Raw genomic sequence first — 26,936 nt, forward strand, 5'->3', positions numbered from 1 at the left:
GCCACCTGCTGTGAACTGTTTTCAGCCCTTCAGTTTCGTGGCTCCCGGAGGCAGCTGCTTTGGCAGCCTCAGCCTGGCTGGTCCACACCATGGCTACCTGTTGGCAGGGCCTTTGGGCTTATCGTTTCTACCTGATCGTGCTATGTCTGCCCATTTTCCTATTGCCTCTGCCAATCATTGTGCGAACTAAGGTAAGGACTTGTGGGTCTTACTCCTCACAGTTAATTCTTGGGGCGGCATGGGAGAGATCATCAGGGTCAAAGTGGGGCATCCTTAGGTTTTCCTCTTCCCTTCCCTTCCCCGGAAAGTGAGGCCACCGCCTCCTGGTGCTTCTGACAGCATGAGTGGTTTCTGCAGGACAACTCGGTCCCTATGCAGACTGCTCGGGTACATGGGAGCCTGCCGCTTTGAGGACAGAAAGCCAGTTTCATAAAGGCAATGCAGGAGCAGACAGATGAGTTTATCTTACCACTGTGTGCCCACTCAGCCCTGAGCTCAATGCCAGCCAGCGACAGGAAGAGGCAAGTGGGTAGCTAGATTTTGAGAGGGCGATTAGGAGAGAGCTGGCCTCAGGCAGTTGTGCCTTCCCAGGTAAAAATAGAATAACCCACCTGCAATCTCATGGGCGAGTCCCTGAGGAATCCTTCAGTGGACAGACAGGGCACAAGGTACCCGCCCCTTCCCCAGAACCTTGCCCTTATCCTGAGATGGGTGAACTCCCACCACCTCTCCTGTCTGTAACGTGTACCCAGGAACCCTATTCCTCATCTTACAAGGCGGGTCCTACTGTCCCATTTTACAGATGGGGAGAGGAAAGATAAGTAAGTCAGTTTTTCAGTCTCAAGACCGAACTTGATTCTGTGAAGTTGGGTTCATTAGCCCTTATGGGTTTCTCTATTTAAAAAAAAAAAAAAATTAAAGCTGGGTGTGGTGTCATACGCCTTTGATCCCAGAACTTGGGAGACAGAGTCAGACAGATCTGTGAGTTCAAGGCTAGCCAGGTCTACAGAGTTCCAGGACAACCAGGGCTCAAAACAAACAAACAAACAAACAAACAACCCTAGAAATCCCTAAATTTTAACAAAATTCTCTTAGGGGTTTGGGAAGGAAGCCTCCAAGGGGGTCTCGTACCTTAACTTTGTGTTTGTAGGGGGCAGAACTGGAGGTGTGGCCCTGTCTCTAAAGCTCAGTCTTAGCCTTGGACCATCCCATGCCCCCGGGACTGACCAGTGAGCTCGTACTTGTTGCTGCAGATAGGGAAGTCAAGGAAGGTCTTTGGCTTGTGTTATTTCTGGGGAGGAGGCCCAGGATATGGCCCTAAGGCTTGTCCAGTGATAAGGCTTTAGAGATGACCTTCTCAGACAAGCGTCGTCTCTAAGCAGGGGATTGCTCGGATAGATTTCAGACAGGCTGGAACATGTGAGCCAGCACCGCCACCATCCTGGGAGAGGCACAGGTAGCTCAGGAAGACTCATTGTTTTGCCCCAGGGTCACAGGGTCTCGTGTAGTGGAGAGGCACGAGTTGGTGTGAGAAGCTGTGACTGTTGGTGGGGGTGTGGTGTGTTGGCAGCTCTGGGCTTTGGTCTGCCGTCCCTGGCTCTGCCACCTGCCTCGGGCACACAGGCTCTGCTAACCCTTTCCTGACTGAACCTCCTGTGTCCTGAGAGGCCAGGCACTGTGCTGGGCCTTGGGTTCCCATCCTACCCAGGAATTCTATTCCTGTGTGATCAATTTCTCCTCACCGGCTCGTGAGCTCATCAGCATGTAAACAAGCCGTTATGCTTCTCATGTGGAATCATCAAGACCCTGCCCTGTGCCCGTTCCCAGTAGCAAGCCCCAGAGTGTGCTCTCTCTCATCTCCTCTGACTCTGCTATCCAAATTCCCATCAGCTTCCAGTGTTCTAGCCCAAGTCCCATTCTCTCCTTCCTCAACCATGCCCAAGATTTGCCCAGCCGGTCGCATCCTCCTTGCCGTGTTGTCTTCACTTGACATTGGTGACACCTAGCTCTGCCCTGTCCGCACACGATTCCCGGGCTCCTCCTCCATCAGACTCTGCTGCTTTCCCAGCATCCCTCCTGTGTCCTCCATACCCCTCCCGACTCCTGGCCAGGTAATTGCATGCTGTCTCATAATTGGAAAAGAATCTCTCTAGCTGGGTGTGGTGGCCCCCACCTCTAATCTCAGCATTTAGGAGGCTGAAGCAGCAGGATCATGAGCTCAAGGCCAGCCTGGGCTGGGTGGTGAGAACCTGCCTAAAAACCAAAACAAGAACCTCCCCTCCCCCAAGGATCTCTATACCCCCCAGTCCTTGGTCTGGGATCCCACTCCAAACCAACACAACTATATTAGCCAAGTAACTTGGTACTCGGTCCACACGAATATTTATTTCTCTGTAAGCAGCCTCAGTTTCTCCCATTGAAATCAAAGCTTAGACTGGCAGTTCAGAAGACTCTTCCCCATAATCCTACTGAGAAATGTTTCAACCTACTGTTCAATGGTGGCCGAGACTCAAGCCATTCTGGATGGCCCACTTCCCTCCATCTACTCACACCAGCAGGTCCTGTGCGCTCAACACAGGACCAAAACAACAACACAGGACAAAAAGTTTCTGATTTATGATCCCAGAAAACTCACCCTAAGTTGAGGCCTTTGTAAATGGAGAACACACTAAGTGCACCCACTAACACCACTAAGCACGGCATAGCAACACAGCTCAGGGCAGAGCAGGGTTTGCTAATCTTCCTCACTCTGCCTAGGAGCTGTGGCTTGCTACCACCACCTACTATCACCAGTATGACAGCTTGCCAGCCTGGGGAAAGCTTGCAGCATCCTACAGCAAATCACAGGCGAGACTGTCAGGAGTTGGGGACATCCATCTTCTTCTTTTCTTTGAGAAAGGGTTTCTCTGTGTAGCCTTGGCTATCCTGGACTCACTTTATAAATCAGGCTACCCTCAAGCTCACAGAGCTCTGCCTGCCTCTGCCTCCCTCCCTCCAGTGCTTGAGATCACAGGCATGTGCCACCATGCCTGGCTTAGCTGACATCTGTGTTCTGAACTGCTGCCTCTCTACCCTGTCTTTTTTCACCTGTCCCAGCCTTCCTGACATCACTCCCCACCCTGCTATCATTCCCAAGACCTCTTTCCAATTACTGCCTTCCTATTAATCTTAGAAATATGAATTTAAGATGTCCCAGTCCCCAAGGCCCCACAGCAGCAGATCGCTCCCTCAGCCGCTCCCACCTCTGCTGCCTGAGACGTCCCTCAGCTCCCCTTTGGGCTCTCCTCTCATTCCTCCCCTTCTTTACAGCTCCACGCAAACCTATTTCAGAAGCCCTCTGTCACACCAGCCATCTGGCATTTAATTTACAGAGCAGCCCCCGTTCGAAAGAATGTGTCTGGGGCTGGGGATGTGGCTCTGTGGGTAGAGAGTGTTTGCCTAGCATACATGAAGTCATGGCTTGAGTCCCTAGCACTGCAGAAACTGAGTGTGGTGGCACACTTCTGGAATCACAGCAGTTGGGGTGTGGATGCAGGAGGATCAGAAGTTCAGGGTCATCCTTAGCTACGCAATGAGTTTGAAGCTAGCCTGGGATCTATGAGGTCCTGTTTACTTTTCTTCTTACCTTTCTTCTTTGAGGCAGGAGCTTTGGCTTGCTCTCTGTAGACCCCTAACCTCCTGGCTCTGGCCCCTAATGTGGGAAAGGGAGCTCCAGCCAAGGCTCAGACCTCTGCAATAAAACAGCTAACATTTACTGAATGTGTTTTACGTGCTCGGCATTGGGCCAAGCACCTGGAAGACCTAGCTCAGCAATTCCCTCGAAGGCTTAGCTCACTTGTCTCCCATAGAGGCCTCTGTTTAACTGTGATATTCTGCTATTTCCATTCCACAGACATGTAAGCCCAGGCCCAGAGGGGTGATATAACTTGCTTTCAATGCCCTCTGGGGAAAAAAAATGTTGGGACAGTAATCTGATGTTGGGGTCTCTGAAGCTGTCTAGAGAGGCAAAGAAGCCTCCCCACAGCCCTCCCTCAGGCCTTCCTCCTTCATGACCACCCTCCATTTTCCTGTCATGTCTGCGACGCCCTTGCTATTTTCCAGGGCCACAGGACAAAAACACAAATGTTCTGCCCTCAACCTAATCAGGGTCCCCAGGAGGAGATGGGTGTTTGTGCCACACAGGTGTAGCAAGAAGGCTGAAGCCCTCAGAGCAGGCAGTAGCCCCTTCAAAGGAGCCTCGGGGGACTGGGTAGCCAGGTAAAGCATAGCTGTGAGGCCCACAGAGGGTAGGCGAAAGCGCGGGGCCAGCAATAACCGTTGTGTGAAAGACAAAACACGACAACCAACCTCTTGAAATGCTGCCTGTCCCCTTTGGCAGTGCCAGCTGGTAGAGCACACAGTGTGGGCTGTGCCCAGCCTTGCAGGCAGGCACTGCCTGGCAGAAACTTTATACCGTTCATCTCCTCCCTCGTGGGCGAGCCTCGTACTCGGTGCTGTGTGTCAGGTACCGTTTCTGTGTTCTGGAGAGAAGGTGTGGGGAAGCTGTCATCCCTGTGGGGGTGGCCCGGGGGCACATACAAAAAAGGTGTACTGCCCAAGCGGTGTGAGTACTATGGCAGGTGTTGACATATATGGGCTGGGAGGAACTGCCCTCAGCACAGGGCTCCAGTCAGGCCACCCAGGGAGTGGACAGTTACCCTAGGACCAGAGAGGCAGTAAGAGCCAGCTAGACCCAGCTCTGGGTGAAGAACTGTCCAGACAGAACCTGCAGCAGGTGCAAAGTGCCAACGCAGGGGTGAACTTGGCAAGCTGACAGGGCAAATAGCACTCCCTCGCTCGGCGCCTGTACGATTGGTGTCAGTCAGGTTCAAAGAGAAGGGGGAGAGGGCAGACTATGGCAGCCCTGGGAAGCTGGGGAAGATATGGGACTTCATGCTTCAGGTGATACATCAGTCGAAAATGCAAAACCTCTTGGAACCTAAAAATATTGTGATCAGTAATGGTGCCATAAATGGTGTCCGGGGATCAGGTGAGATTGAATGTGTCTATGTTAAGAACGGAAAAGAGCAAAATATCTGGTTTTGTTTGTCTGAAACAGGGTTTCTCTGTGTAGTCTTGGCTGTCCTGGACTCTCACTTTATAGACAAGGCTGGCCTCCAACTCACAGAGATCCGCCTGCCTCTGCCTCCCAGGTGCTGGGATTAAAGTTGTGCACCACCAAGCTTGGCCCGAGAGCAGAATTTTTTTTTTTTTAAATTATGGCCACAGGGCACACAGTCCTGTGTACTTTAGAACTGGAGATAAGCACCCTCCGGACAAGTTGTTCCTGTCCCCAAAGCAGAGGACACCTGTGCAAGGAATTTACACCCTCTGTCTTCGGAGACTTCCCAGCTGAGAAAGCAGAGTGCAGAGAGTGGAGCGTGGCTTTGGGAGCCAGGGAGATAATGGAGGGGGAGGCTTCTCACCCACCCTAGGATATGTGTGGAGTGTGCAACCTTATCGCACATCCGCCCACAGACCTTCTGGTCACCAAGGGTCGTTACGGGGAAGAGATGCCCCACCAGCAGCAGGGTATCCTGTCCCCAGGGCTCCATAAACTCCGTTCCCTGGAAAGCACAGGGGCCTTGGGCCCTCAGGCTGTTGAGCTGAGCTGTTGGCCCCACCAGGGCCTTGGAGGCTCAGATGCTTCTGTCTATGAAAAGGGAGGTGTGTCTTGTCGCACAGCCTCAGTGGTAAGGTGTGCTCCCCACACATAGCAGAGAGGAGCACTGAGCTGTAAGCAATAGTTTTCACCTAGAAGGAAGATTTGAAAGTGTCATCCCCCTTCCCCAGAGCCAAGAGATCCCCGAAACAGAGACAAAGGGACTCCGATATAGACTTTACCCCTGATTACTAAGTCATGATCTGACTCATCAGCACCCCGGAGGAGCAGAGCATTGTGGGAAAGGAAAGTAGACACTTTGATGGTAAAACCCCATGACAGACAAAGTAAATAAATAATAAATATATATTTAAAAAAAAACTCATGACAATCTACATGGAAACCCTGGGCTGTTGGAAAAATCTAATTCCCAGCAGACTGTGGGAATGCTGGTTCATGACACTCAGCCTGACTGAATCCACTCTTTAGCAGACACAGCAGGCCTGGCTCCAGGTACAAACTGGGATACCAGGAGCCCAAAGCTACTCGGTTAACTGAGGCAGGAGGATCATTTGAGGCTAGGAGTTCAGCCTAAGGTAATAAAGGGAGACTACTTGGACAAGGAGAGAGGGAGTGAGAGGAAGTTCTCTGACAAAGGCATAGCTGTGTTGAAGATTTTGCTAAAGTGATTGGCTAACACTTTGTGTTTGTGAAGAGTTGGAATGTTGCAGATCAAGAATTACTGAACTGGGCCGGGCGTGGTGGTGCATGCCTGTAATTCAAGCACTCAGGGAGGAAGAGGCAGGTGGATCTCCAAGGGTTTAAAGCCAGAGTTTGGTCTACTGAGCTAGTTCCAGGGCTACGCAGAGAAACACCAATAGAAAAACAAAGTGCATGGGATCACTCCCAAACTGCAGCTGGATGCTCACACTTGGATCAACAGACTCCTGGTGAAAGAGCTTTTGTTTTGGAAGGCAGGAGGGAGGCGGGAAAGGGGTGCCTGGTTCTCAGACACCGTGTGAAGAAGCTATTCCCAAGAGGAACTGAGTAAATGGAGCTCACCCAAAGGAGAACAAACGAAGGCGTCAGCCGCCATCACTCTGCTTGGCAGAACCTGAAAGGCAGGTGGGGCTGAAGAAGGCTTCAGGGTGGACAGGGGCTCCAGGTGTCCCGGCCTATTGGCATGAGGAGGCTCTAGAAGGAAGCCACGCCATGCCATGGGTTGGTGGGTGATATTTGGCTTTCTCTGGCTGGTCCTTAGTTGGAATTGGGAGACGGTAACTCCTGCTCGAGTTAAAGGAGCAGAGTTTGTGTGTGTGTGTGTGTGTGTGTGTGTGTGTGTGTGTATGTAGGGGGTGAGTTATGAGCCTGGTGGACCAGAGACCTGGGGACAATTTTTCACAGCTGAGCTGACCCACGTGGCCTTCCTTCTTTTCCTCCTCCTTTCCTTCATCGTCTTCTTTTTCTTCTTGGGCTGAGATGGAATCCGGAAGCTCTCGTGTGCTAAGCGCAGACTCCACCGCCAAACCTTGCCTCTGCCTTCCTTCATGTAATCTTTTAATTAAAACACCAGCCTGGCCACTCCACTCTCTCTGCTTCGGTCCTTCAAAAGGCCTCCCATCTTCATGGGCCTGACTTCGAGATAAAGCTCTAGATTTCTCTCAAGGCAGACAGGATTCTTCTCAAGTAGACACCTCCTCAGAAGCCTGACCTTTCTGCCTCAATCCCACCCCTTTGCACTCACCCCCCAACCTACCTCCGCCACTGCTGCCCACCAACTGATCCCTACACATCCATCAGCACCCGCTCGGTGCCTCCTCCCTGGAAGCCTTCCTCAGGTTAGCAGTAGGGGAGCTCAGGAAAGGGCATCTCCCCTTGGGATCTTTGATCTTCTGGTTTCTCCTCAGCATTGGTGTTTGGCAAGTTGCCACCTAAATGTCCCAGCTTGCTCAGAGCCTTGAGACTGTCCCTGCACCCCGCTAAAGGCATCCCCACTCTCTGGGCCTCAAGGGCAGTGGCACTGGCCTGCTGTCGGCTCCACCCCAGGTTAACCTTCAATTACCAGGAGGAATGAGCTGGGGCGCCTTTGAGACTGTGGTCCTTTGCTCCCGTCTCGAAGCCATGTGTTGTGCTGTGTCTGTGACGAGTAAAGGCCGTGATGTCCACAGCCCTTGCCCTTCCTTGCCTTTGCCCTCACTGGAGTCTGCCCTGGCTTCTCTGGCACCTTCATTTCCACGTGTGCCTCACACATCAGGCTCTCCGAGCACGTGCTTTCTTTTCGCTGTGAAATGAGTAAGCCTCCAACCTAGGACTGGAGACTCCACTAAGGTGCTGGTCTTTCTGTCCACTGCCAGCATTGTAGGCCAGCCCAGCTAGCCAGCCCACAGAGACTCTGAGACTCCCTGGAGGTCAAGCTGCACACGAATCGTCTCTCTCAAGGCTATACATTCCTTCATTCTTTTCTTTGTTCACCCTTTTAGCAGAATCAGACTCCGGGCAGTTTATGGTGCGATGACAAAGATTAATACACATTTATTTCATAAAACTAAATGCTGCCAGGCCTGGTAACACATATGTGTAATTCCAGCACATGGGAAGCAGAGACTAAGAGGTTCCATCATGACCCATAGAGAAAGCCTCAGTCTTAAAGAGACAGGGAGGGGCTCCCCGGAAAAAAGGATACCCAGCTAAGATCTAGGAATGAACAGGTATCAACTAGGCAAAATGGGAAGGAAAACAAAGTTCAAAGAGAAAGATGTCCGCGCAAAGGCCTCTATGGCCAGAGGGAGGACAGAGTACTTGAGGAAATCGAGAGAGACCAATGTCCGGAGCAAAGCAGCAAGAGTGAACTGTTGGGTACAAGGCACCCAGGCCCGGGTATGGGACTCAGTGGTAGAAACATAGGCAGAGCGTGCCCCCCAGCACTGAACCCCCAAACAACAAAACATAGTTACTAAGACGAGTATATTGCTTCGGTGTTACAATGAGGACCAGGGGCTAGGAGCAGCTCCCCTTCCGGCCTGAGGAGGAAGGAGGCAGAAAGAGCTCCGCACAAAACTCTTTTGCTGCTGCCTGAACCCTGTGCCCACTGACAACCCCGGCATGGGCTTTGCCCTTGTTCCAAATGGAAACTGTGCCGCCGAGATCTGTGCCACACAGCGGGCCTTAGGGACTTTCCAGAAGCTAGCATGTAAGCTACTGTGGCTGCGTGTCAGGGCTCCGAGCCCACACTCACAGTTCTCAGCTCGGAGACAAGGAGCCCCAGTGTGACTAGAGTCCCTGAATTCCCCATTCCTGGAGCTGGAGATGCCAGCCAGAAATCAGACATAGTGTGGGGCGGAGGAGAAAGTCTCCCCAGTGCTCTGCCCTCTAGCAGTGTCCGGAGGGCGGTACCTAACCACAGAACCTCACAGGGAACCCTGGCAGCACCCCAGCTCCCGCCTGGACCCTCCCATCTTCAAAAACTGCGTCAAGGGATTGTCAGGCCTCCTTCACTTTTATTCTTCCCAGAAAAATCACTTAAGAATGCATAAAACAAACAACGCAGACTTGCAAAGCAAAGAAGATGAATTGTGGTTTCCAGGAAAACCCCACTGCAGTTTAGAAATATGTGTTTCCTTGTTGGTGTCATTTCCAAACAGGGGTAGTGTAGACAGTATACCGAGAGGGACCCGGAAGTAACTGCCTGAACGGATGTGAGCGGGTGTCCAGTATCTGATAGCTACAACCCAATATTTGTGACAGAACTGGAGGCACATGCCTATAATCCCAGCTACTCGGGAGGCTGAAGCGAGACAGTCATTTGAGTCCCAGAGCTTGAGGTCAGCATGGACAGCTTTAGTAAAAGTCATCTTGGAAATGAAATATTTGTAACAAGGTCACCAGTAAGAATGACAGTGGGGAGTCGGGGAGACAGCTCAGGGGTGAAGCGATGACTTCGTGAGCATGAGGTAGAGTCCCCGTGTCTGAGTTTTTAAAAAGAGTGCCGTTGGCACACGCCTGTGATCCCGGCCGTGCGGCACTGGACACAGGAGGGTTCCTGAGTCTTGGTGCTGGCCCGCCTACCCTAGTCAGTGAGATCCAGGTTTAGTGAGAAACGCTGTCTCAAAAAATCAGGTGGAGAGCCATTGGGGAAAACATCCAATGTCACACACAAACACACACATGCACACATGCACGGACATATGCACACAAAAAATAACAACAGACAGATGACTTTATAACCCTGTTTTTAAATTGACACCTCTCAGTTAAAGCAGACAGCTTTGCCTCACCTCCCTCAGGCAAGCCCAGAACACGTCATTCATCTACGTAGGCAAATTCGTCCAACACAAAGCCTACATTTCTGTTGTTGGGTTTTGAGTTATTTTATATTTATGTGTTTGTTTACTCATTGTGGGTTGGCACATGTGTGTCACGGTTCGTATGGAGGTCAGAGGACACGTTGTGGGTTCTAGGTTTTAAACTCAGGTCGCCAAGCTTGATGGCAAGCATCTTTAGCCCCCCGGCACATCTTTCTGGTCCTGTTCTTTTGTTTGGTTGGTTTTGGCTTTTGCCTTGAGCAAAGGTCTCACATAGCCCAGGCTGGCCTGGAACTCAAGGCTGAGCTTGTAGCCCTGAAATCCTGACCCTTCCGTCTGCCTTTCAAGCGATAGGCTTGCACACATGCACCACGCTACTGACACGAAGCCTACTTCCTAATAAAGTGTTAAATATCTCTTTCTATTCATTGAACACTGAATCCAAAGTGCAAGACAGACTGGTCATACATTGAGAACAAGATATGGAACACTGTGGTAAGGTGTGTTGGTATGGCAAGGTATGGCAAAATATGTTAAGTTGTGGTAAAGTACGGCAAACTGTGGTAATGGATGGAAAGGTGCGATAAAGTGTGGTAAGGAATGGTTTCTGGCGAATGAATGCTTGTCAGTTTGAACATCATGATGTAGGCAGACTCACAGTGGCACATCTGTGAGCCAGGACAGTCTGTGCTGCCTTCGCTGGCTATGCTCATGGCCTTCACTAGATGTGCCTAAAGAGATAGCGTAGTTCTTCTATCTGAGTTCGTGGTCCCAGGATTCCTTGTCCCGGCTGAGCACCCACAGTCCAGGAAGAACACGTGAGGAAGAGTCACTGCTTTGGCAGACGGCTAGGAGGGTGGACCGGGGACACGGGGCTGAAGCCACTGGGACAGAGCTGGCTAGATGTGGCTCTGAGACACGCCGGAGGGGCTGGGCTTAGCTACCAAGTGGTGAACGTGTAAGCTCTCCAGGCTGTAGGCTCTCGGGGCAACTACCGAGACGGTGGGATAAGGGGGTCTCAAAAACCAAGCACCTCTACTGGGTGTGGCGGCAGGAGAGTGGCATGAGCCAGTTTGCCTCAGCCTCCCAAATGCTGGCATGAGCCACCAGTGCTGAGGAGGTGCAGACAGGAAGATCCCTGGGGCTCACTGGGAAGCAAGAGAGAAAAATCTGGCCTTACACACACACACGCACGCACGCACGTGCACAACACACACACAAACATACATAAACAACACACATACATACACACATGTCCTAACTCAGCCACTCCCACCTTCACACAAACACACATACATTTACAAATACACACATTCACGCACACACAATTATAAATAAATAAAGCAACGCCCCTTGATGAATCTGGGCCTCAGGACGTGGCAGGCCCTGGTGAGGTAGTTGTTTGGCTTTAGAACTCCGGTTCTCTACCTCGCCAGTCACAGGGAGCCCGAGTCCCTTGCAAAGGGGAAGAATTGAGCAGAGGCGGAAAGCAAACTGTACCGGCTCAGGAGCCAGATGGCCCGGTTTGTCTGCTTACTATTTGTGTGACTTTGATATGTTGACCTAATCAATCCGCACCTTTCTCTTTTCACCTGTGAACTGTGGACACAAGTTGGGGCCTCAAGGAACAGCTGAATGTGGCTGAAAAGCACTCAGCACTCAGAATCCGCAAGTCACAGAGCCTGGCAGCGACACAGCTTGGCATGCTCTGCAAAGCTGCTTTCTGGAATCAACAGACCTCCGACCTCCTTCTGTCTCTGACCATACAGTTCTAGGGTTAGGGGCACAAGAGGGAATGGCCTGCCCTTAGTCCTAGGGGTGGGTAAGCAGTTGTCTATCCAACCAGGGCAAGTACAGAGGAGCAAGAAAAAACAAAATACTGGCATCAGCAGGAACCAGCTAGTGGAGGAAGGAGGTGGATCTTTGGCCAAGGGTCATAGGGGCCTTACCCATGAGGTGATGAGTTCAGGCCCAGCACTAGAAGGGGTAGAGGTTGAGTGTGTTCAATCAGTTCCTGGCATCACTAAATAAATGAGAGCTTGCCCAGAGAAAGCCAAGAGACTACGGAGCGCCTCCCTATCTGTTTCCAAGGGTGTGTTCTCTGGAGCACTTGGCCTTATGCAATCCTGCCACTCAGCCAGAGTGCCTGTCCTAACTCGGGCCACTCCCTAGCTCCCCTGAGACCTTGAGCAAGCCACTTGCTCTCAAGGCACATCTATAAAGTCAGACCAGCACACCCACCTTAATGGTGCTTATGTTTTTAACACAGAAGTTCTAAAAGTTGTTCAGTAACAGCTTCCTCTTCCCTGGGGCCTCCCCTCCCCACTCTCCAAGAAACTCTATCCCAGCATCAGAGTTCAAGGCTGCTGGGGGCTAAGGGTGAGCCTAGATGAGTGAGTGGTGTAAGGAGAAAGCAAAAACCTGGATGGATAAGAGTCCCAGCCCACAGTCTACAAAACCCCTAGCCTGCTGTTCCTTTCTCAGCAAGCGGGCTGGGCAGGTGTCCATGCCCAGAGGCCTCCCTCTGGCTAATCATTCCCTGGCCCTGGGAGGCCCTGCCAAGGAGGCTAGACCCCTGACGCCTTGGGCCCATGTCTGGCCTCCGATTATTCTAGGCTTAAAGGTCAGGATCTGTGGTCCTGAAGAAGGAAAAAGGATTTCTAGTACCCAAAGTCCATGCCTCAGAGTTGCCCCAAATTCCTTGCCTAATGCGAGGCTAGAAGAATCCCTCACATAGTCTGTAAAAGTGAACCGTGCCGTGGTTTGTGTGCTGAGTGGCCCATGCAGGAGTCAGAACTCCCGGGGAGTCCTTTCATCAGACAAGATTAGCTTCAAAACTAAGGCCCGTAGATCCTGGCTCCAAGGATCAGATGCTGCCGAGCTGACTCTGTTCTGGAATAGAGCTCAGTGGAGAAGCCTTGCCCAGCATGCACAAGGCCCCAAGTTCAAGCCCCACCCCAGAACAACTAAAGAAACACACGGGAGATCAGCATGGGCCATGCCTTCCTCTGGTAATCCTCCTCTCAGCTAATTCTGCGGGGCCCCTGGAGTCTTCTTGAGATTGATGGGGCCTGTTACAAAGTTACACCAGGTGCGATGCTGCACATCTTTAATTTCAGCACTCAGAAGGCAGAGGCAGGAGATCTCTGAGTTTGAGGCCAGTCTGGTCTACAAAGGAAGTCCAGGATAGCCAGAGCTACACAGAGAAACCCTGTTTCAAACAAACAAACAAACAAACAAACAAACAAGCAAAGTCTTGGCCCCAAGGCAAGGCAAGAAGGGAACACCTTATTTTGTTTGGGAAGATGGTTTCACTGGTAGCACATACCTTTAATCCCAGCATTCAAAAAGTGGAGGCAGGGGGCTGGAGAGATGGCTCAGAGGTTAAGAGCACTGGTTGATTTTCCAGAGGTCCTGAGTTCAATTCCCAGAAACCACATGTTAGCTCATAACCATCTATAGTGAGGTCTGGTGCCCTCTTCTGGTGTGCAGGCGTACATGCAGACAGAACACTGTATACATAATAAATAAATACATATATATGTATATTTAAAAAGTAGAGACAGGCAGATCTCTCTGAGTTTAAGGCCAACCTTGTCTATATAGTGAACTTCAGACCAACCAGGGCTCTGTTTCAAAACAAAAACAACAAAATAAATAAATAAAGACTTGAGATAGTGTTTCATGCATAGTCCAGGCTGTCCTTGCTATATGGCCAAAGATGACTTTAACCTCCCGAACAGCCTGCCTCTACCTCCTGAGTGCTTATGGACCACGTGACGCTTGGGAACATATACAAGGCACCGCATGCTAGGAGCACTCTGCAACTGAGCCATATCCCTAGCTCTTCTCTGTTCGTTTCCATTTTGAGACGGGACCTTGGACTTGGATCAAGCATTCACAGGCTCTCTTAACGCTGGTACTAATGGCCTGGTTTCTCTTGAGGGCAGAAAGGATTGTAGCTGCGCCTTCTAACCTCTCTGTTTTTCTCCTCTTGCCCACAGGAAGCCTATTGCGCTTACTCCATCATCCTGATGGCTCTGCTGTGGTGTACCGAGGCCCTGCCCCTGGCTGTCACCGCCCTGTTCCCCATCATCCTCTTCCCCTTGATGGGTATCATGGAGGCTTCTGAGGTGAGCATCCCCATCAGCAGGAGGAAAGACTACAGGGAAAGAGGGAGGGAGAGGAGAGAACCAAGAAAGCCTCATCACAAGGCCATAGAAGAAGGCAGAGGGCATGGGAGAGGGTAGGCTGGGAGGCAGAGTCTCCTAGACACATGTGGGCTGCTGTGAGAGTCCATTCACAGCAGGAGGGACGAGCCTTGCCAGAGAGGCACGAGGCCTGCAACAAGAGAAGGGCGAACAGACAGCCAACTAAAGAACTCACCCAACAGCTGGTCCTGGTAGCACATTATTGTAAGCCTGGCTCTGAGAGCCTGGGACAGAGGGATTTCAAGTTCAAGGCCAACCTGGGCTATGTAGATAGATTCTGTCAAAAACAAAGAGGTCAACTGTCATCTCTCTGGGTATCCACAGAACCAAAGTTTATTCTAAGACACCCTTTGGATTCCAGGATCCTAGGATGCTCTATTTTCTTACATAAGATGTAACATGTTTTTAATAGAGCCTTATACATCCTCCTTGTGATACACAATATTAGTAAACGGTTGCTGTAATGGTGTTGTTTAAAAAATAAGGCTGAGAGATGGCTCTGCCGATAAAGGCACGCGCTGCCAAGTCTAACACACTGAGTTCAGTCCCTGGGATCCACATAGTGGAAGAAGAGACTGACCCTGCAAATTGTCCTCTGACCTCCACACGTGAGCCATGGTGCATGTACACACACACACACACACACACACACGCATAGATAAATGCAAAACTTTAAAGAAAATACTGATGTAGAGAAAGTCTGTACACTTCAGTATAGATGTAATATCTGCCTGAGAAATTTCTACACAAGGTTGCCTCATCCATGAATGCAGATACCACATACAAAAATCTGACAGAGGGCTGGCTGCATATTCTCTTAAAAAGATGTATGTATTTGATGTGAGTATTTTGTCTGCACGTATGTATGTGTATCACATGTGTGCCTGGTACCTTCAGAGATCAGAAGAGGGGATTCAGTCCTCTGGAGCCAGGGTTAAAGTGTCTGCCACGTGGACACTGAGAACCAAACCCGGGCCCTCTGGAAGAGCAGCCAGTGCTCTTCACTGCTGCACCATCTCTCTAGCCACTAATATGTTTCTTGAATTTGAATTGCACCAGAACTTGCTGGACTGGGGAGCAAAACAGAGAGATGGGCCTACCCCTGAGCTGACTCAGATCTAAAGGAGTTTTCAACTCCATCTCATCCCTCTCTTTCTCTTTTTCCTCCTCTTCCCACACTCCTCTTCTTCCTCCTCTCATTCTCTTCTTTTCCTCTTCCTCCCTCCCTATCTCTTTCCTTCTCTTACTCCTCTTCCTCTTCCTTTGTTTTAACACAGGGTCTTGCTGTGTAGCCCAGGCTTGCCTAGAATTCATAACTCTCCTGCTTCTGGGGTTTCTGCAGAGCTACCAGGCCTGGCTGAGCATTTGGTTTGTAAAAGTCACAGGTGATGTTGATGATGCTGGCCCCCTAGGGACCACACATACCTTCTAGAAAGAGCAGGGAATTAGTTACCTCCCAGTGCTCAGCTTGAGGCACAACTGGCTTCAGGCTCCAGCCTCCCAGTCTTTGAGAGGAGGAAAACAGTGAGTTAGGCAGGAACCGGGAACCTGGCTCCTGTAGAGAGTTGGATGCCCAAAGGCCATTTCCACTTGTTTCTGAGGTCCCAATGGAAAACTAATTTGTGAGGATGTCATGACCGTTCCCCACAAGCTCGATGGTATCAGGAGGAGACCCCAAAGGTCTCAGATACATCCCTGCTCCCCAGGTCTGCATAGAGTACTTCAAGGACACCAACATACTGTTTGTCGGGGGGCTGATGGTGGCCATTGCCGTGGAACACTGGAACCTACACAAACGCATCGCCCTCCGAGTACTCCTTATCATCGGAGTGCGACCTGCTCTGTGAGTCCCTGCTGGCAGGGTGGGAGACACGTACAGGCGTCCCACATCTGGAAGAAAGCTGGGGTGGCAGTGTGTCTCTCTGTTTGCCTCTAGGCTGCTTCTGGGCTTCATGTTGGTCACAGCCTTCCTCTCCATGTGGATTAGCAACACAGCCACCACAGCCATGATGTTGCCCATTGGGCATGCGGTCCTGGAGCAGCTGCAGGGCTCACAGAAGGACGTCGAAGAAGGCCGTGAAAACCCCACCTTTGAGCTCCAGGAAACAAGCTCCCAGAAGGAGGTGACCAAGCTTGGTAAGAGACATGAAACAGACCCTGCCCCTAGCCCCTCAGTGCTTGGGAAAGATTCGACATGGCTGCTATTCCCAATGGTAGTCATCTTGAAGCCCATGGGGTGGGGGGAGAGAGGAGAGAGAGAGAGAGAAAGACAGAAGGGGAGAGAGAGAAAGAGAGGAGCAGCCAAGCTGTCCAGGTCTTCCTGAGGTTTTCCCAGATGTGGTGAGATAACTCAGGAGGTAAAGGTGCCTGCATGCAAGCCTAAAGACCTGAGTTCAATCCCCAGGACCCATATGATGGAAGGAGAGAACTGACCCCTGCAAGTTGTCCTCTGACTTGGCAGAGGCAAGGTACTGTAGCATGTATGTGTGTGCATGTGCAGGCATGTGTGTAATAACATTAATAATTTATTGGTTTTCTTTCAGAAAGTATTAAATGCCAAGATCCATAGACTAAGGATGTAGATCAACGGTAGGGCACTTGCCTAGCATGTGTGGGGCCCTGAATTCCATCCTCAGCACCATAAAATAATAGTAATAACAACAACAATTATAAACACCAACAACAAAGCTAATCTTGGCATGCTAGGATCCTCAGTCCTAGACACCCAAGAGTTTGGTAAGAAGTGAGCAGAGAACAGGAAATGTTCTCTGGGATCATTCCTCCTGCTTGGTCTAGGTAACCCTCTTCAATTCTCTGTGCCTCAGTTTCCCAAGACATGTTGAGCTGGGTTGTGTCTGAGAAGCCCAAAGCTACAGAGAATGCTGGAATCTGGAGATAGTCTCTGCCCCGTTGTCAGCTCAAATCTAGGTGGCTCGCTGACACAGGGCCCTGGAGGCCTCGGGACCCAGCCAAGATTCCTGCAGCTGTTCTTGTCTCTGTCCCCACATGCCTTTCCCTTTCCTTGTCCACAGATAATGGACAGGCTGTGTCTGCTTCTTCAGAGCAAAGAGCACAGAAGAGCCAGGAGAAGCGCCGCTTTAGCCAGGGCCTGAGCCTCTGCATCTGCTATTCGGCCAGCATCGGGGGCATTGCCACCCTGACGGGCACCACACCCAACCTGGTGCTCCAAGGCCAGGTCAACTCGTGAGTGCCGAAGGGGGGCACATGATGGACTCTCACTGGAGGGCAAATGGGTCCAGGCGGTTCGGGGACAGTGTCACACAACAGCCCATGTCCCCTTCATCAGGATCTTCCCCGAAAATGGCAACGTGGTGAACTTTGCTTCCTGGTTTGGTTTTGCCTTCCCCACCATGATCATCTTGCTGCTGCTGGCTTGGCTATGGTTACAGGTCCTCTTCCTGGGTTTCAAGTAAGTGGAGCCTTAGGTAAGAGAAGCCCGATTTTCTGCCTGTACCTGGGAGGAGCCTCTGTCTCATCCGAACATGCTGGGGACCATGCTACAGGAAGCCTTCTTCCTCTTTAGGTCCTTGGCCTGCCCCTTAGCAGATGGGCAAAATGAATCTGAAGGAGTAGTGAACTCTGGGATTGAAAATCATGTCTTGTGTGTGTGTCTGTGTGTGTGTTCATGTGTATGCATGTTTATGGACAGGTGCATATGCTCATGTTTGTATGAGTGTATGTGAAGGCCAGAGTGTTAGGTGTTCTGACATTAGGTGTTCTCCTCAGCCATTTTCCACCTTATTTTTTTGAGACAGGGTCTCCCAACGAACCTAGAGGTCATCCAGGTTACACTGGCTAGCCAATGAGCCCCAGGGATCCTTTGTCTCTGCATCCTTAGAGCCATTTTTTTTTTAAGTATATGTGCTTGGGACTGAACTCAGGTCTCGATGCTTACATGGCAAACATCTTACTGATCAAACCATCTCTCGAGCCCTGAAAACCAAGTCTTCCAAGATCAGGCACCTTCCCACAATGCTCCAAGGTCCTTGGATAAGCACTTGGGGATTCCACACAGAGCACGGTTTGTTATAGAGGCATCTGAGGTGATCCTTCTGTTTGCCTATCCATGTACTGGACCCTGGGACTCCTAGACCTTAGGTGAAATCCTTATCCTTGCCAATCACAGAACTTCGTGTGTCACAGAGAGGTAGGACCTTGTCCCTGAGGCCAGGATGAGGAGGTGAATTTCACCCTACATGCGACCCTGAGTTACTCCTCATTACAGTTTGGAGATGTACGATGAGAAGTATTAGGTAGCTGGGTGTGATGGTATACCTGTATACCTGGGGAGCTGAGGCAGGAGGATCATGAGTTCAAGGCCAGCCTGAGTTACACACCAAGACCCTGTCTTAAAAACCTAAAGTAAAAAGTAAAAATTTTAAAAAAGGAAAAAAAAAAAAGGAAAATAGTCAAATGCCCTGATAAGGCTCAGTTGAACTCAAGCCTGTAATCGATTAGTGATGTCTACTGGGTACACGGATCAGTGATGGTCTGCATGTTACTGGGGTGTGAGTCATCATTATTCATTCGTCCTTTCCAGGCAGAGGCAGCAAGTTATCAAGCTGTACTTTGAACGAATCACTTGGGAAGGTCCAAAGAGGCTAGATTAAGGTTGGGAGCCAGTACAAGGCAAGGCAGTGGTTGATAAAGTCAGCACAGTGCTGGATGCTGTGAGGGTGAAAGATGTGTGAAACGTGGTCTTTGCCCCGAGAAACTCACAGACCAGCAAGAGATAAGATTTTCCCAAGTGTAAAGCTAAGTGCTCCCATGGGGTAAACAACACAAGAAGGCAGCCAGAGCCTTCTAAAGGCTGAGGAGGCTGGCAAGGGCGCCCAGGGGTAGGCAGAATGAAAAGGGGAGCTCAGAATCAGGACCTGAAGCCCCTCAGGGTCTGGGCTGCTCATCTTTCACACCCTGGGCAGGATGAGCTCAGCGCAAGGGACCCTTCAGAGGAAGGGTGACAGTGGGGAAGATGAGGAAAACATAGCTTTCTTGTTGAAGGAAAACCACCATCCCAAGTTATAGGTACACACCTATAACTCCAGCACTCAGGAGGCTAAGGCAGGAGGATCAAGAGATGAAGAACAGCTTAGGCTAAAAACAAAACAAAAGGGTGAGAAATGTAAGCCAGTGAGAGGAGAGCTTACGCAGCATGCATGAACCCTGAGTTCCTCATGATCTGAGCACTATAACGCAAGCCTGGCATCCAAGGTCAGCATGGGCTGTGAGAGCCTGTCTGGGGTCGGGGAGCCATGCCATGACACCCCTCTGGGTCTTGGGCTCTTTTCTGTTGGCGTTACTTTTTAAACTCTTTATTTAGGGTTCATTAAGCCTCTACTCCCTTGCAAGGCCTCAACCCTAGGTAGGAGAGAAAGAAGGTTAAAAGAGAAAGGGGACAAAGACCTCTTCAGACTTAGTTCCTGCTGGTCAGGGTCATCAGGTTCTTGGGAAAAATACCAATCTCAGTCATCAGGATATCCAGCAGAACCATCAGCCTTCTTCTTTCTCCATCTTCTCCTTGAAACACCTCCCTCCCCCAAACATTCCTCAAAGCATCCTTTTTCTCCTCTCTGTGCTCTGGTATTTATAACCTGCATACTTAAACTAACTGTAGCTGGCAAAGACCACACCCCTCTCCAAGCTGCTTGAGGCTGTTATCAGCTGCAGACAAACAAACAAACAAACAAAAGAAGCATTTCCATATCCCACACCTGGGATTAAAACAAAAACCTTTTTACATCACATAACTGAGTTTGTAAAGAAACCAAAACTTCCCCTCCACTTTTCTAGAATAAGGACATAATGCCCATGCCTGGTGCAGGCCATTCAAACTCTGCCTTTCCGCAGCTTCCGGAAGAACTTTGGCTTTGGGCAAGGGGAAGAGGAACAGAAACAGGCTGCCTTCCAGGTCATCAAGACCCAGCACAAGCTGCTGGGCCCCATGAGCTTTGCCGAGAAGACAGTCACTGTACTCTTTGTTCTGTTGGTGGTGCTCTGGTTCACCAGAGAGCCGGGCTTTTTCCCGGGTTGGGGAGACACGGCTTTCGCCAACGAAAAAGGGCAAAGGTAAGACCTGCCGGAGCAGAAGGGGAGAATGCCTGGGATTCTGCACTGGAGAGCAGGGAAGGGAGGGCAGAGGAGGAAAGGACACGATGTCTCCCTTGGGGATGCCCACCATAGCGTGCTGATGGGCAGGACCCTTCTCTGTCCCCTGCTCAGCCTCTCCCTCCCCCGCCCCCCCACAGCATGGCATCCGATGGAACCGTGGCCATCTTCATCAGCCTGGTTATGTTCATCATGCCCTCTGAGATTCCAGGACTGACCCAGGACCCAAGTAAGCACCTGGCCTGGGGCTGGGGAGGGGGCTCCGGTAGCCCCTGCCTGAAGGCATATAGCCTTCTACCTCATCTGGAAGGAGCTGGCAAAGCCTAGAGAGGTTGGGGTGACCTTCCAAGGACGCGGGGACTCAGGGACAGAGTTGGAACGCTACAGGGATGGGAGACTGGGGGGCTCCCTCCTACCTGCCTTAAGCTCAGATAGGAACCCACTTAGGAAGGCTCCAAGTGGAGGGGAGGGAAGGCCGATTGACTTTTGGTGACCATCCTTGTCTGCTTGGGGAGTAGAAAAACCAGGGAAGCTGAAGGCTCCTCCTGCCATCCTCACCTGGAAGACAGTGAACGATAAGATGCCCTGGAATATCCTGATCTTGCTGGGTGGGGGCTTTGCCCTGGCCAAAGGCAGTGAGGTGAGAGTCTGTCTGAGGGAGACCCTGGGATAGCCCCACACTAGCCTTATGTACTTTCCCCATCTGGGTTCTTGAAGCCCAAAGGAGAGTAGGCCTCTCTCAGCGATGAGCCCCACCCGGGCACCAGCCACGTATTCCCGAAGCCAACACGAAGCCTGAGCACCCACAAGGCTCGCAGCGGCTTGATGCAGTGCCAGACGAGGCCTCCAGGGGACGCCAGATAACAGTCTTGCAGGGACTGGCGTGTCTTTCTCTTTGATCCTCCATCTAAAAAAAGCGGAAATTCAGGATACCGCCTTCCTGGACCTCCAGGTCCTGGCAGAGCTGAGCCAAGGGTTGATGTAGGAGATTCCTGGGTCTGCGGTTAGTGTAGAGATAGTCTCTGTGTGGAGGAGTCAGGAGCTCAGTGCCTGGGCATACAATGGGCAGGGCCGGAGTGGGAGCTCTTCCTAGTCTGGAACTTGCCCACTTTTCCAATCAGCTCTTCAAGGCCCTGATTCCCCTCTCAGTCAGGAGCATGGTCTCTTCAGCCCTGTCGCTCAACAGGGAGAGGGCTCAGGCAATCCAGGGGCACCAGGGAGTCAAGAAAGGAAGGTGATCACACCCCACATAGCCAGGTTTTCACCAGGTCCTCCCCACCTCATCCCACTGGTCCTAAGGAGCAGCAGGGAGCCCCCTTGGTCCCAGCCGGGTACTGACTTCCTTCAGAGCTGTTTGATGTGGAGGCCACAGAGGTGTGGGCAGGGACAGGGCCTCCCAGAGTTCCCGCTGAGGACCCAGGCAGTTTTGCCTCCTATACGCTGCCTCCTCTGCCTTCAGAGATCAGGTCTGTCTGAGTGGCTCGGAGACAAGCTGACCCCGCTGCAGCACGTGCCACCAGCAGCCACCGTGGTCATCCTCTGTCTGTTGGTCGCCATCTTCACCGAATGCACCAGTAACGTGGCCACCACGACGCTCTTCCTGCCCATCCTGGCCTCCATGGTGAGCTGACACTGCAGCTTCCTCCGGGCAGTCCTCCTGCCTGCTCTCTACCCGCCACTGGCCAGAGTGGCTGCTCTAAACTCCGCACCTCCATGGAGAGAAACCTCCTAGGTTTCCTTCTTCTCCAGGTGTTGAACTCTTAGGTCCCAAGGCCTTCTGGCCCCTGAGTCACCTGTCTCAGGTGACATCACTCTCTGAGTATCCCAGTGGGGCTGGCTGGAGGCCTCACCCACCTCCCCACCCAGTCCCCTGTTCTGGTCATTCTAGAAGTGATGGGGGTAAGATTGCTCCCTGGAGCGTCCCCAGCCCCTTCCTCCTCAGGCGTGTCCCCACAGCCTTTGATGACACCTCCTGAACCCCTTTGAGATCAGTTTTATGAGCCCCTCCCCTCACTACACCCCACAGGGCAGGGCAGCACATTCATCCCTGAGAGGTCAAGGGCCCTCTCCAGGTCACCCACAGCACTCTGCCCAGGGACTGGGTTCATGGCCAGAGGGGGGAGGGGGAGGGCAGGCCCTCAAAGGGTATAAGCGGAGGAACCGGGGTCTGGCCTTCCTGCTGAGCCTGGGCTGGGGTCAGCTGTGTCCGTTCCTGTCCTCCAGGCCCAGGCCATCTGCCTTCACCCTCTCTACGCCATGCTCCCCTGCACCCTGGCCGCCTCCCTGGCTTTCATGCTCCCGGTGGCTACACCACCCAACGCCATTGTCTTCTCCTTTGGAGGTCTCAAAGTGTCTGATATGGTGAGTGGCAGGGAGGTGGGAATGTCTCGGCCCTCCTCCTGCCCGAGGGACACTGAGGTTCCCTAGTGGGGGCTGGGAAGCAGGAGCTCTGACATCTGTATGCTCTACAGTCTCAGAGCACAAATAAAGGGAGGGGACATTCGGAAAGTCGGGGGGGGGGGAGACCTAAGAGAAAACGAGGCCCCAAACCCCAAGAGTGTATGAGGGACCCCCGACTTTCCCTGTTAGGACGGGCAGTCAAATAAGAGGCAGAGGCAGTGCCTAGCACTGCAGGTTAGACTGAAAGCAGGACTTCCCAAGGAGGGCTTTGCTGATGGGAAGGGTCCCGAGCACACCTGAGAGCTCAAGAGTGTACCTCTGATCCACATTGCCTTGCCTCGCCCTAGGCCCGTGCCGGATTCCTGCTTAACATCATCGGGGTGCTGGTTATCACCTTATCCATCAACAGCTGGAGCGTCCCCATCTTCAGCCTGAACACATTCCCTCCCTGGGCCCGCTCCAACACAAGCCAGTGCCTTCTCAGCCCGCCCAATTCCACCGTACCAGCCCCATAGACCAGGCTACAACCTAGTTCTGCGGGGGAAAGCCCACGGGTGCCACTCCTCAGGGCCAGGAGAGGGCGCCCCAGACGCCAAGCCCCGGGCCAGAGGCGCAGTCTGTCGGCGCATGTGCAATCGTGTATCCGTGTGTCTGCATAGGTCCTGTGTGTGTTACCTCTCCTGGGTGCCGATGAGTGTCCGTGTGCTGTGCGGGGACGCGCGCGTGTATGGCGTGGCCTGAGGGCGCCTCAGTGGTTGTGTGCGTGGTGACGGCGCCCGCCCTCTGTCTCCCAGCTAGGCCTCCGGACTTCTTTGCACTGTATTTATTGAAACTCCGGGCTGGAGGCGCCTGGGAGCGGGAACTCCAAGGTTCATTAAAGGCTTTTTCAGTAGAGTCCGGGTGTGTTTCCCCGGTGCTCAGAAGCAGAGGTCGGGCACCCCTGCCAGGCCGTTTGGAGTGGGCGCAGCCACCTAGCAAAGTTGCGGTGACTTCACCGGCGGCTAATTGGGAGCTGCCAGTCCCTGCGTGCCTTTGGGAAAACCGGCCTCCCCGTTCCCAGAGCACTCCCTGGACATTTACATAAAACCCTCTGCCCCCTGCCAATTCCTCGCCGACCCTTTCTCCGGCTGGAAAAACCGGTCCCACCAGACCAGAGGAGACAGGCTGACCCATGCTGAGTGCTTGGAAAGATGGACCCTCATCCAAAATGGCAGCCCTCAGGAAGCGAGATGAGGGTTAGACAATTAGCAGGCTCAAACCTGCCATCGCCTTCAGAGTCCAGAGCCAGAAAGTATGCAGCGATCTGCCTCCTTCCTTACCTCACTCCACACTTGTGTAGACCCCGGATACTCGAGTATCTGGCAAGGGGGTGGGGAGACGGACGACACCACATCACCTGCCTCTCCTTGGCTGGAAATCCATCTCTATGTCTGCCCCAACTCTCAGTGCAGATGGTGCCGTGTAAGCCTGGGCTTCCTTTGGAGAGTTTCCTAGAACTTACCCAGCTCTCTTCTGCAGCAGAAAGAGGAAAAAGAGATCTGTGAAAAGGAGGACCAGCTAGGAAGGCAGAAAATATTTTGCTCTTGTCTCCTAGCTGGGATTTGCTGTCCTTACAGAGCTGGGTATCCCAGGGGAGAGCAGCCGGGAGGTGTCTCCAGGGGCCATGGATCCTGACAGGACATGCCAGGCATCCAGGGGGAGTGAGGTGTGTCAGGAGAGTGGCGCTGCCCGCCCCCCATGACATTCCTTACACATGAAGTACAGCCATAAACCACGGGAAGGCCCCCCTAAAGCCTCCGGGGACAGTCCCCCACAATGCAGTGGGCTCCCAGGAGGACCTTCTCTGCTACTATGGGCACCAGCACTGCGGAGGACTTCACTGGGCCCCAACAACCGCCTGTTCATCTATTTCCTGCGTGTAGCCTGAGCTGTCCTGGAACTCACTATGTAGACTAAGCTAGCCTTGAGCTCATTGTAATCCTCCTGCCTCAGCCTTTTGAGTGCCACCAAATCAACTCTGTATCTTGTTAGCCCTGCTCAGAGGGGCAGGTACAGACTGAGGTCACACTGTCCTGGGGCTAGCGGGCTGGCTTACTAGCCCTGTCTTTTTTAGGGCAGATGGACACCAGCCAGGCTAGAGCCAGAGCTGGGCCATGCAGGTGCTCAGACCCTGCCCTCCTCAGCAAGCTGGGTTGAGGAGGGCCGGGCAGCAGGCAGCACTAGTTGGCCCTAATCACCATCATTAACTGGGTAATAAAGCACATGGACCGAGCTGGCCTTGGAAGGAAGGGCCAGTCCGCCTGGGTCAGGGCCAGAACAGTAGCCTGGTCACTCCAGGCTGCAGCAGGTAGATCAGGCCTGCTAGCCTAGGACCACCCTGCTAGGCATGCACACCCCATCACTGCTGCGTTCAGGGAGAGTATAGCAGGAGGTTTAGGCTGTCTCCTGGCAGCTGAGACTCAAGGCGTGAGCTCCCTAATCCTGTGGAAAATCAAGAGACGGGGACACATCACGATGGCCTGCCAAATGGAGCCTTGCCCTTGGTTTCTGGTACAGGGAATGTCATACAAAGCCATGAATGTGCCAGGAGCACAGAAGTGCCTTCTTCCCTGGAGGCCAGCAGGACACACTGTCCTCAGAGCCCCTCTCCAAGTTCTCTTGTGGGCCACTCTTTGTGACTGAGGTAGCGCCTCCATCTCTCTGGCCTTACCTCACTTTAGTTTCAGCAAATAGGCCCACATTTCTGAGCCAACTTTAGATGTCTCCCCTTTCCTGTGACTGAGACCCTGGGCAGGGGAAGTCCCCATTTCCTACTTCTCCCCCTGCCAGCTATGGGCAGCCATAGCAGCCAGGCCACTGAGGCAGCAGCTCCCAAGCCTGTCAGGGACGCCTGCAAGTCAGGAAAGAGTTTGTTAGGTAGGTGGAACCAGGCCAAGTCTAGGGTTCAAGATCAGCCCCTGCAATCAGACCTCTTTGGGGGCCTCTCTCCCCGATTCTGAGGAAGGCAGGGGCTGGCAGAGGATGGAGAGGGCTTGGTCCCTCTCCAGCAGGGAAGGTGCCTACAGGGGTAGGCTCCAGCCTTCGCTGTCTGGAAGCTGGAGGCCCAGGAGGACTCAGCCTCAACCTGCAACACAGGTGTGCTGTGAAGGAACAAGGGGAGGGGGAGCAAGACTGTGACAAGAGTGGGTGACCCCTGTGCTCAGAGCCCTGGAAGGACCCTGCAGAGCACTCCCCCACATTCCTGCGAACCGGCTCTCCCAGCCCCTTCACACACACAGCCACAGACACCCACAGTCACAGACATCTGCACACCGGTGCTGCTCAGACCCACACACCCTTACAAGTGTGCAGAGGCTCACACAGGGCTCTGGCCAGCCACACGCCGTAGCTCCGTGCCCCACCATAGCCTTGGACAAGCCTGAGGAGCGAGAGGGGGCACCTGCGTATTCTGCAACAGAAAAACTCATTGCTCTTAGAGACGCTTCTCACCCACTCCGATCCCCGTGGGGAGGGGTTAAGACCTGAGCACAGCAGCCATCCAAGGCCTGGAGGACTCTGCCCCATCCTCCCCCACAGACCCTCCCCAGCAAGCTTGGAAACTCCCTGCACTTCCCAAGGGTCAGCCAACCAGAACAGGGGCGGACCTCCCTGGCCGGCTCCCCGGAGGCTCTGGTCTAGCTGTTCCACCGGCATACCCTCCCTGTGACCAGATCCCTCCAGTCAGTCTCTGCCGTGTGGCCTGGCCTACAGCATTTCATGCTGGGGTAGTCTGCGGGAGGCAGCGTGCTGGTGCCTGAACCCAGGGCCTCACGGACGCTGAGAGTCCCGGACCCCTCTGCAAACCTTCCTCAGGGCCTTCGTGTGTGGAAGGGCAGGCTCAATCTTAGGAACTCACTTTGGAAAGCAGGGCCCAGTCTACAGAAGCAGAGTTGGACAGGCATGTCAAGCATGGCGAACTGTGCCTGTTGGAATTGCTGGGCAGGGGGACTGCTGTTAATTCAAGGCCGGTCTGGTCTACACAGAGAGTTACAGGCCAACCAGGGCCACAGAGTGACACTGTCTAAAATGAAAGAGAGAGAGAGAGACAGAGTAGGAGATCAGGGGTGGGTGAAAAAAAGACTCAGTCAGTAAAGTGCTCACCACACAAGCAGAAGGACCTGAATTCAAGCCTCAGAATCCACAGAAAAACCCGAGTGCAGCAGCTTGAACCCAGGCACAGGTGGATCTCTGGAGCTTCCCAGCCAGTCACCGCTGCCA

The 26,936-nt window shown here is 52.6% G+C and overlaps 1 protein-coding gene across 1 annotated transcript; it reads left to right on the forward strand.

Moving 5' to 3' along the window:
- On the forward strand, positions 1-23,573 carry Slc13a2 (solute carrier family 13 member 2). Its single transcript, XM_021639778.2, has 12 exons — positions 1-191; positions 13,947-14,075; positions 15,860-15,996; positions 16,090-16,289; positions 17,186-17,357; positions 17,461-17,583; positions 20,022-20,240; positions 20,420-20,508; positions 20,798-20,919; positions 21,739-21,900; positions 22,503-22,640; positions 23,027-23,573. The coding sequence occupies exons 1-12, from the start codon at positions 90-92 to the stop codon at positions 23,192-23,194; spliced, it is 1,761 nt and encodes a 586-aa protein (XP_021495453.1). The 5' UTR covers positions 1-89; the 3' UTR covers positions 23,195-23,573.
- The last annotated feature ends 3,363 nt before the right edge of the window (positions 23,574-26,936 follow it).

Source organism: Meriones unguiculatus, chromosome 7, assembly GCF_030254825.1.
Source record: "Meriones unguiculatus strain TT.TT164.6M chromosome 7, Bangor_MerUng_6.1, whole genome shotgun sequence".
NCBI lineage: Eukaryota > Metazoa > Chordata > Mammalia > Rodentia > Muridae > Meriones > Meriones unguiculatus.

Bases quoted from the DNA above. Each gene is read 5' to 3' on its own strand.
- Slc13a2 (XM_021639778.2), top strand. From the start codon at position 90: ATGGCTACCTGTTGGCAGGGCCTTTGGGCTTATCGTTTCTACCTGATC. The intron at 192-13,946 runs GTAAGGACTTGT...TCTTGCCCACAG, and splicing joins CAATCATTGTGCGAACTAAG to GAAGCCTATTGCGCTTACTC. The intron at 16,290-17,185 runs GTAAGAGACATG...CCTTGTCCACAG, and splicing joins GAAGGAGGTGACCAAGCTTG to ATAATGGACAGGCTGTGTCT.